At 39.8% G+C, this 10749-nt stretch overlaps 1 protein-coding gene across 3 annotated transcripts; it reads right to left on the bottom strand.

Annotated features, from left to right (window-relative positions):
• Positions 1–2190: 2190 nt before the first annotated feature.
• Positions 2191–10285, bottom strand: ZNF770 (zinc finger protein 770). Of its 3 annotated transcripts, none has more exons than XM_073348889.1 (3): positions 10076–10285; positions 4893–6949; positions 2191–4121 (listed from the first exon to the last, which is right to left on the bottom strand). In XM_073348889.1, exons 2-3 carry the CDS (start codon positions 6808–6810, stop codon positions 4027–4029), a joined length of 2013 nt encoding a protein of 670 aa, XP_073204990.1. In that variant the 5' UTR covers positions 6811–6949; positions 10076–10285; the 3' UTR covers positions 2191–4026. The 3 variants fall into 3 exon arrangements, with proteins under 3 accessions (XP_073204990.1, XP_073204989.1, XP_073204988.1); XM_073348888.1 differs by adding an exon at positions 9405–9530 and having other exon boundaries at positions 2192–6949; positions 10076–10282; XM_073348887.1 differs by having other exon boundaries at positions 2192–6949; positions 10076–10282.
• Positions 10286–10749: the final 464 nt, after the last annotated feature.

Genomic DNA, 10749 nt, shown 5'->3' with positions numbered 1-10749 from the left:
GTTTATTAAGTTATAACTCACCATTTAAAAATCCCCCCAACTCCTGTGCAACTAATATGAACACAAGCCTCTTTATAGTTTAAGAGACCCAGGCAGTTTGAACATTAAAGACACATTACTACAGGGAGCTATCCTGTAGTCTTTCCTGATGAGAGCAGTCCCACTGTACTCACTAAGGATTACTGAAGTGTGTAAAAGGGGCAGGATTAAGAGTTACAATGGTTTACATGTACTGTAGAAGGAAGCCAAGGTAATTGAGCATTAGAACAAAAGTCCCAGTTAGAGACATTAACTTCTGTGGCTTTTGGATTAAGCCCAGATCCACAAAAGGTACTTAATTGCCTAGACTCCAGATTTAGATGCATAAGTCCCAGTTTTAGTCTCCACTGTGAGCCACAAAACTCCCACTCACCTGCTGCCTAAACCTTTAGGTGCCTAAACTCAGTCAATACCTAGGTCTCCACTGTGCAGGGCCCTATCTGGTAGGCATGTTCAGAGGCCACCTACCAGATCTAGTCCCATTCAAGATCTAGCTGGAGGAGGAGCTGTTGCCAGTGGTGGCCATTTTATAATTTTTAGTCCAGTGATTAGAGCACTCACTTGGGATGTGGGAAACTTGGGTTTGATTTCCCCCACCCCCACTCCGTGCGAGGGAGAGAAAGGATTTGAACAAGGGTTTCTTACCTCTTAGGAGCATGATCTAACCATTGAGCTATGGGATATTCTGATACAGGGCTCCCTCAATCTCTCCCATTAAAGCTGTTTCCATCAAGGATAAACAGTCATTGAAGGCAGGAGACAGGACGGTGGGTCTCTAAACTCCCTGCTGGGTGCCCTAACTACCAGACTACAGCATCATTCTGTCTCTCTGGTCTGTTATTTATCTACAGTAATGCTTTTGGTGCTATTCCACAGACAAGCCAAGATCCATTTAATTGAAATTACACACTTATCTGTATTATTTTCAAAATATCTTTCCTTCTTCCCTCTATTTGTACTAAATTAGGTCTTTTTCTTATATGAAGTGTGTTTCTCTCAAAGCCGAACATGTAGTTTGCTAGATTCCCTGGGGAAATCTCAACTTTAACATTAGAGACCCATTGTTTGATTGTTTTCCTGTTTACAATTTCCTTTGGTTTAGCTATTTAAAAAAGAATTGCTTTATGCTAGCAGCTTATTACTATTAGACATGAGTCCCCTTTCATGAAACAGAAGGACAATGATTATGCTCCTAAAGATACTTCAAAGACTGGTGTCTTGTATTTGCCATGAAGCATTATGCAAAATGACCATGGCATACTAATGAATAATATGAAGTGTAATTTAAACATGTTTAAAATAGCAAAAATTGCTCTGTGCTTCCCCAGGGCAACCTGGCTCCTCCCCCTGGTTTCCATGGCAGTATGAAGCCCTCAGAATCTATCATCCTACAGGTTTGCCTGTTGGCTGCTACTCCAGAAAACTCCTTCAGATGGGGTTTCATGTTGCTCCTCGGGACAGCCAGTAATTCACATCAGTTGTGCACTTTCCACAGGTTTGTGGTAGGATATCATCAGTAGAAACAAAAGTTAAACTAAACAATCTTTAGAAAGCCTGGAATTCAGAATGAAGGTTACATTTAAACACTTCTAGGACACCAGAATGAATGGAAATGCAGAGTTAACATGCCTGGACATAAATCTGCACTCCGAAGGCTATCTTTGCAAGGAAAAGACCTAGAGACATAGGGAAAAATCCTGGCCCTATCGGAATGTTGCCAGTGACTTCAAAACCGCCAGTTTTTCACACTCCTAGATTTTTCCAGTTCAGTTTTAGGAGCCTGATCCTCCACTTCACTCCACTGCATAATTCCTCTGATAGTTAATGGAATTAAAGGAGGGGAAAATCAGTCCCTCAGTCTTCACCACTAACTTGGGGCTGAATAAAATTCTCACTAAATCAAGGGAAAAGACCCCTTTTAAAAAGTTCCCTAGAGCCCTAACAATTATTCCATGATTCTAAAAATAACCACTTTCCTAATGTGCCTTTCCTGATCTCAAAATTGGGCTTGTGCATTAAGTCCCTCCAAGATCTTTCAAATCTCTATTGAAATTTCTAGGAAAAGCTACATTTGAGATAAGGCATAAAAAAAAGCATTCACTTTTAAAAACATGAGTAAACACCCGTTTTTCTGAACCCCACTCCCATCTATCAAAACCAGCTCATTCGGATCACCTCAAATTTGGGCAAAGAATTGCCCAGTGACTACAGATCATGTATGCAGAATTTGAAAAGGAAAGGACTCTTGAAAAATTTAACTGTGTCTGGGCAATAATCAATTATAAAATACACTTACAGTAAGTGTATGTTACCTTCATTTGGGGGAGATTGTCTCTCCATAATATTTATACATGCAGAGTGTAGGGAAAAAAGTATCTGGTAGATAATAAAGTACTGGTATATTAGTATTTTTATAGTAGTTATTAAAATGCTCTTTTGTATATTCCATTAGAGTGATTAGGTCTGTACAAAGAGATTAAGAAGTTACCATGGTTGTATTCCCCAGACTAGCCATCAAATTTGATCCAATTAATAGCAGTGCTCTCTACTTTAACCTTGTTTCAGGTCATTAATCTGACTCTCAAAACTTTTTAAAACATGAAAAGTCTGGTTCTTTTTAAATATATATTGAAAAGTTTATTTTTTTTTGTCAAGCAGAAAAAATGGTTTCAGAAACAAACCGAACATGTTTTTTGTTCTAACATGCAGCAAGGTGTTAGTTACTATGACATCTAATCTTTTACTTTCTGCATATCAAATTTCACACTGTTGGTCTTCACATCTCTATAGTCTTCAAATGAAGTGCACAATAAAAGTACTACATAAATAAAAAGATTTGTTACAGGTATTTCAAAAGAGCCTACAGCACACCTCCAAAACACTTTTTACGGTATTCTGCCTCTCGATACAAAACAATCTGAAATCATGTTGGAAGAGGGACAGGAGATGAGGGGGGGAAAAGTCTAAAAGTATAACCAATAGCAAAGTATGAGATCATACCAGCAAGACCATTTTTCTATTTTTACTCTCTCATATGGGGGAGACAATCTCCAGATAGGAGGAAATCCTCACTTCATTTATAGCTATATAATATTTGGTATTGTAAGACTTAGGTTAGTCACTTGAAAGACTGCAAATATAAGTCAAAAAAAGAGTTCATTTAAATAAATCTGGATCTACTTAAACAATTAAAAGAATCTCACCAATTTTCTGTTAGTTGGAAACTTTAGGGTTCAAGCATTGAGAAGTTACACAACAAAGAAACTTTAGCAGGCAGCTTTTCTTTCTGAGGCGGAAAAAAAAAACCCTAACTTCATTCTTATCTGCAAGTTCCCAGAGTCTCTTTCCCCAGCATGTCCATAACTATTTTTGCTCACCCATTCTTTCAGCGTAAGGGGGAAAGTGGTCATACACCAACACTTACCAGAACATTCATACTGTAACTACAGCTTTTACTAATACAAAAATGGATTTACTTGTTAGGAGCTAGTTGTCATTTACAGTCCCGTTATTTCACGTTATAAAGGAATATAACTGACAGTCTTGCCAGGAAGTCATCATCTTACCCCATCCGAAGGAATATTTCCTTAACTTGTGCAGTGTGCACTACCAGGAAACAAGGAGGCCATGACTCAAAATTTTGGCCTTGCAAAGGAACTAAGGACAAGGTGGCTGAGTGGAAAGGGGACGCATTAATGACATCATTACATGAAAAAACAACAACAACCACCACCCACCAACAACCTGGAGCTTAATTAAGAGTCTCATCCACTTCTGTTGCAGAACAACACATGAATATTGTGTAGACTGACCCAAAAAGCTAGAAGAGGCAGGGAACAAAACTGGAAGAGTCAAATGCGGATAAGAGGACTGTATTGACTCAGGAACACTAATATTATTTTAATGTGCATATGTTCAATACCTAACTCTTACATAGCACTCTTCATCCATAGCTCTTAAAGCCGGTAAGTATTATCTCTATTAATCTCATGTTACTGTTGCGGAAGTTATTTTTCCCTCTGGGCTTTGTCCTCCACTTCTTCCTTTTCCAACTCCTTTCTTTTTCTCTTGTATTACCTGGTCTGCAGAACAAACAAGAGCATAAGAAAAACAGTACTGACCAGGCACAGTATGCGTCTTATGCTTTCAGCATATACGGAGACAAAGTAAAGTGGGTCAAGGACAGTCTTTTTACATTTGCTATTTGGTAGGTGCAGTCAGAAAGCATATTGCCATGAATTAACTCCTCCGGATAGGGAAGAGGCACAACTTTTAAACATGTGATTTATACGGCATTACAGATTGCTGAAACATTTTTATGCAATAACTACATGAATTCACAATTTAAAAAAAAAAAAAACAATGCTGGAAGTTTTCAAACATCAACCCTTATTCATCACAAAATATATAAGCAGACAGCCTGAAAACCGTACATTAACCTTTCTTCAGGTCATCTCTTTAACATAAGTAGTCACATTCCATAAATCAGTCAGTCAATCTAATGTAAGCCTGTTCATAATTATGTAATCCAAAAGTTTTAGACTTTAAAAACCAATCAGTTTCATGGGACACCTTCCACTTTTGTTGAACACAAAATACCTTCTAGTGTTTGTTATCCCACTCAGTGGAACTCTGGCAGCCATTTTATCTTTAGGATTTCTTTTTAAAGTGAGTAAGGTGATGCCTTTTCAAATGTGGGGCCTGTCTGAAAGTTTTACCACAAACTGAACATTCAAATGGCTTCTGTCCAGCATGCATTAAATAGTGCCTTTCAAGTTTGGAAGGTGATTTAAAAGTTTTAAAGCAGACACTGCACTGATAAAACTTTTTAATAGCTTCACTTTTTTCCATACCTCCAGAAAAATCATACCAGTGACTGTACTGGCTTTGCTCCATTTCCAACGATTTACTACACAAATATGGCTGTGTGTTTCTACTGTTGGTGCCAAGAACAAAGTCCCCAGACTCTAGCTCAACTTTGATTTCAGCTGCTTGGTTTGATTGAATCAGTTCAAATTCTGGAAAGCCAGATGCCTGTGAAGGTCTTTTGGAATAACCCACAGGCTGAGGAGACTTAAATTCAATGTGATCTCCCTGATGACTAAACAGTTTGTTCAGATTTTCAAATTCCACCTGGCAAACAGGGCTTTTATATGGTCTTTTTTCAGTATGGGTGAGCTGATGTCTTTTTAAGTGAGCTGACTGTCTAAATGTCTTCCCACAAACATTACAGCCAAAGGGCTTCTGTCCCGTGTGAATAAGATAATGTCTTTGAAGTTTGGATGAAGAAGGAAAGATTTTTTCACATCTGTCACATTTACACACTTTGTGTCTATTATGTATATTTTTAGTAGGAGCTGAAGAAGCACAGTGAAGTGCTGCTTCTGAATTATCAAAGAAATCAGCATCCAATGAACCATAAAGAGAGTCATCTTTATTATGCACCAAATCATCCATGTTTAACATGTTTTCACCAGTAATTATACCATTTAAATTAATTTCTAATTTGTGCTTTTGTAGGTGCTCTTGCCAGGATAATGGCATGACAAATGTCCTTTTCTTTTTATTGCTAATTATTTTGTGCCTGACAAGCTTGCTATGATAATTCTTAAAAGTTTTAGGGGAAGCATTCCGATCAGAATGCTGCTCATTAGATGCAAACAGGTCATAACTTTTAAAGTGACTTGTTTTATTTTTTTTTCTGTCAGACAGAGACAAATCTGATGCCTTTTCTCCAGCATGTTTGAGCTTCATCAGGACTTTACTTTTAATGTTGGCTTTGTGGCTGTAGGCTGATTTGCCACTGTTTGAATTTTTGCCATCTCTCAAGTAAAAACATTTGTGCAAATTTAGAACCCGCTCTGTTTCAAAACACTGCTCGCACACTGGGCACTGAAAAGGTACAATATAAATAGAGTGAACATCAAGTGGATCATTCTCCAGGGACTCATAAGTATCAACGTTCTCAAAATTATCCCTTTTTCCTTCCAGTGAGTTCTGAGGTCTAGGGTATTTAGAAGTCTTTGCTCTGTAAAGGACTCTGGGAAGAGACTTATTTCTGACATGGAGTTGCTTGTGCTTCAGGAGTTTGCTCTGCATCTTAAATCCCTTTTGACAAAAACAACACTGGAAAGGCCTCTCTTCTGTGTGTGTGAGCTGATGGATTTTCAAATGTGTTGACTGCCTGAAAGATTTACAACACAAGGAACATTTAAAAGGTTTCTGGCCAGTATGAATCAGCAAGTGTCTTTCCAGTTTAGATTGTGATGGAAACATCTTGTTACATGTTTCACACATATGAGTTTTCTTTCTCCTCCTGGCACTGTGCGGATGATCTGACTTTGTGCACTGATGCAGCATCCACCGCTCTTCTGTTGTAAAAGATTTCTGGCAAATAGAACAATGCAATATTCCATACAACAGCCTATCTTGCTTGGCATCCACTGATCTTTTAGCTTGCTTAATATCACTCTGGTAGTTTTCATTATGAAGCTGTTGATGTTTTAAGAAAGTAATTAAATTTTTGAAGTTCCTATGGCAAATGTTGCATTTAAAAGGAAGTTTATGGGTTAGCTGATGTCTCTCCAAATGGACTAGCTGTCTAAAAGTTTTATGACATACATAACATTCAAATGGCTTTTGACCAGTGTGTATAAGATAATGCCTAGCTAATTTTGATGGTGTTTCAAACTGTTTGTAGCAGATGTCACATCTATATGGCCTTTTCCTGGGTATCTTGTTAGCGGTTACGCATTGCTGAATTTTGAACATTTTGAAAAATAGTAAGAGTCCTATTCTGGTCAGTTTCTTCAGAAATGTACTTCAATTGAAACCATCACAACACTTAGAAGGAAGGCCAGAACAGCAGCAAAGTTATCTTAGAGAAGGATTCCTTAAATTCCACGGATCCCTAAAATAGTAAGAATGAGAAAAACAGGTATTTTAGGGACTAATTTTCTCTTGCCTTTCCAGACAACAACTGCAGTTATTTTAACTAGTGTAAGCTATATTTAACTTGGTTTAAAATGCTTCCTAACAGACTAGCCACAAATTATATGATGTGTTAAGAAAAAACTGGACTATTCTACAGAAGAGGAGAGTCAGTTAACAGTCACCTGTAACAAAGATTCATTTTAATCCACCCTATTACCACTGAATGTTACTCCAAAGCCATATCGATTTCAGCTATGGTAAAAAAAATATATAAAAACACTATTTTCATTAAAAAAAAGTTGTTTTTTGGGGGGTGAGGGGGGCGGGGTTGCAATACATTTCTATCACTATCATCATTGTAAATAATACTAGTTATTAGCAGCTTTGCTTATATACTTGATGTAACATTTGGGAGAATGAAGGAAGGAGAAAAAAACCTAGGAGATTCTTGGATCTTAAAATAATAGTTAAATTGTAAAAAGTTAAATTGTGAGACATGCCAAATTAACAGTCCTTTAAACTGAAGTCCAGAGAACAAGTACCATACAAGTTTCTGTACCTCACCAACGTACCCTCACTTCTAGGAAGGAAAGTATAACTCAAACTTCTAGTCCATTCAAGTTGATGACCTCTCTGCTAAAACTGCAAAAAGAGTGGTAACTAGCACTGACTGTTAGTAATTTGTGGGATGTGAACAGCTGTCCCTTTGAAACTAGACTCACATTACCAATTTATTTCATGGACCACCCAATAACCATCTAATGGCATAAAAACTTTTGTTCACTCTGAAATTGACCTACATTTGAACCAGTGCCTGAGGGGTGATGGATTCTGTAACCCATAAGCAATTCTCTGAGCAATACAATACCCCTTCAATAATTATCGATAATGTCATTTCATTGTACACACATTTGGATATTATTCACAGCAAGTTGTGTTAAAATGAGTACACCAGTGAACACAAAACACTAGATGTCTGACTTGTTTTAGAACACACACAGATGCACACAAAAACTTCAGGAATCCAAATTTTCCAAAGATTAGAAGTGATGCCTAAAATTAATGCCTTTAATATTAAACATTTAGAAAGAAATATCTAAAAAGATTAACACCCCCCCAAAGTTAAGTGGAAAGTAATAAACTGGGGCAGTCTGAGTTATATGGAGAGGAGCAGTACCCAGGTTTCCAGTTTTTCTCCTTCATACCAATTCTGGATTTTATGTACAGGAAGTTCAAGTGAATTTATTAACTACCAGTTTTTGAGAACCGAACATCCAACTATCACAGCTCTACTTCCTTCTACTCTAGTTTATAGTATTTCAGAAATACTCTTCTGAAAAGCTTGCAATTCTCACTCTGGATGGGTTTTTTTCCCCCACTTGTTATTTACCTCCATAAATTCTGCTGTACCTTTGCACGACAAGGATTGTTACTGACAGTAGAGCAACACTTCTTTGAAGTGGTAGATACAACATTCAGAACGATTAAGTTTTCTGTCTTTCAGAATTTCTCATGTCCCTCATCTCTCTCATAGGCCCATATCCAGACGAAAAGAACTGGATGGGCCTCCCAGCACAGCCTGATAAAGCGAGGCCATGCAGTGACCAAAGTCAATTGTTTTGACAGTAACATACACCTTTCACATCTAGGGAATGAATGGGCTGCTTCTGCAAAACAAGGAGCAGAAGCCAAGTCTGGAATCATCATTTACGCTGCCTTGTCAAGCCTTGACAAATAGACTACTAATTAATATCATCAGATCTATTTCTCCACATAACCAGGATATGGTCTTTGGATTGCAGTCCTAATAGATATTAAGCCAATACTACATTTCATCTTAACCATAAAGGTATGGAATCAAGTATTATAATATTCACTGACTTTGAGGCCAAAAATATAATTCAAAGAAGGCCTTCACTTCGCCCAAGAGTTCTGCCCTGTTGTCACTAATATATATTCAGACATACTTAACTCTCTACCCTAAAATAAAAAGAAGAATTATCCTGATCCCAAAATTGAGTTTTGCTGTGAACTCTAAATGTATCTTGTAAAATTATCTACAGAACATGCAAGCACAAGCCTAGCTGCTTATTTTAAAAGATACATATTACAAGATACAGAGATAAGAATGTGAACATAATGTCCGACATAGCATAACCTGGCTTTCTTCACTAACTTTCCTTTAGGAAAAAGGTATAGCTCTCACTGGTACAAAATACTGTTTACCAGATACACTGTCTCCACCCACAGTTGTTTGCAAATGGGCCAAAAGCAGAACAGTTTACATGACTAGGATAACACTCTCCCTCTCGCCTGATTTTACCATAATTTTTTTGAAACATTTTATGAAGCAAAATAAAAGTGAAACAATGAGCATCAGACTGGTACCATGTTTGAAAAAAAACTTAAATAAACTGACACCCCATGCCCACCTTTTACAGATACATCCATGATCACCTCCATTTAAACACATTTTTAAACCTTTGGGATCAGACGTTACAAGTGAATTATTCCCTTCCTGCCCAAAATTTAGAGGATCACAATCTGGGATGCTAGTTCTTGGAGAGAAGTAAACCAACGGTTAAAAATAATGCCTCAGATAAATCAAAAAGAGTGAAAAGACTACATAAAATACCATCTTTTTCACTGTGAAAAACCAGTGACTTCTACCAGCCCTAACACACCGCCACCCCCCAAAGCAGAAAGGGTACAGAAACTCCCCATATTACAGGGGAAAGGAAAGGCTACGGCGGTGACACTTCCTACAAAGGGGTGGGGGACAATCCCAGTTATAGTCAAGGCCAAATCCTGCTTCCACTTAAGTTCACCGCAAAATTCCCAGGAAGCTTCACTGGGACCAGGATCTGAGCCCGCAGAGAGGAATCAGCAGCAAATCGACGCCTCACCCCAGCTGGGGGGGCTGCCGCCTGCAGTGCGCTGAGGGGAAATGCCCGAGAGGCTCCTCCCGAGAACAGCTGCGCTGGCAGCTGGCAGCCGGCAGCCGGCAGCGCGGGGACTTCCCGGGCAGACTCGGGAGGTGGAGCGCGGCGCTCCCGGGACCCGGCGGCGCCCCGGCTAGACAAGGGGCTGGGGGGAAAGCAACCTGAAAAGCGGCCGCTGCGCCCTCGCCTTCCTCGTCCCTCGCACGGTTTCTGCCGTGCAAACTCTTCCCCCCGGATGGCACCGAGTCTCCGGGACTCAGGGAAACCCAGGGCCGAGCTTTCAGTTCCCACCGTTCAATCCCACCCCGCCTCCTTCCCCGGGCCGCGGCGCTGGGCGGAGCGGCACCAGCGGCGGTGGCAGCCTCTCGGGAGCGCTCTGGCTAGCGCGCCGCTTGCTGCTGCATGCTGCCGGGGAGCCGCGGGAGGGAAGGGGTGTCTGTCTCTGCCTCTCACCAGCAAAGCACTATATAAAAAACAGAGAGAAGCAACCCCCCGCCCAGTGGGAAAATCCCTGGGTAGGGACCGCTCGGTGGTGTCATCCACAGAGATCTGCCAAATCTCTCCCCCCACCCCCGTCCTCTTGGGAGCCAATTCCCTTATCTTGCGCCAAAGTAAGTCCTTAGGCAAAGCTCTGGTGGATGTGTAGTCTTGTCCTAGCCGGACAGGGGAGGTTTTGATCCAGAGGGAGTTCAGGTTTTGTCCCAAAGGGTTATGTTTTAAAGGCAGTTTCCTGGCTCTCTGCTGATCATGGGTTGTGGAGGTGTGTCTCCTAGTGAAACATTTTAATATCGCACTCATCATCAAGCAGTCCAGGTGGAGAGGCTGCCTGGGGGAC

The sequence above is a fragment of the Lepidochelys kempii genome, chromosome 6 (assembly GCF_965140265.1).
Source record: "Lepidochelys kempii isolate rLepKem1 chromosome 6, rLepKem1.hap2, whole genome shotgun sequence".
Classification (NCBI taxonomy): domain Eukaryota; kingdom Metazoa; phylum Chordata; order Testudines; family Cheloniidae; genus Lepidochelys; species Lepidochelys kempii.
This window is presented reverse-complemented; position numbering and strand designations above follow the sequence as displayed.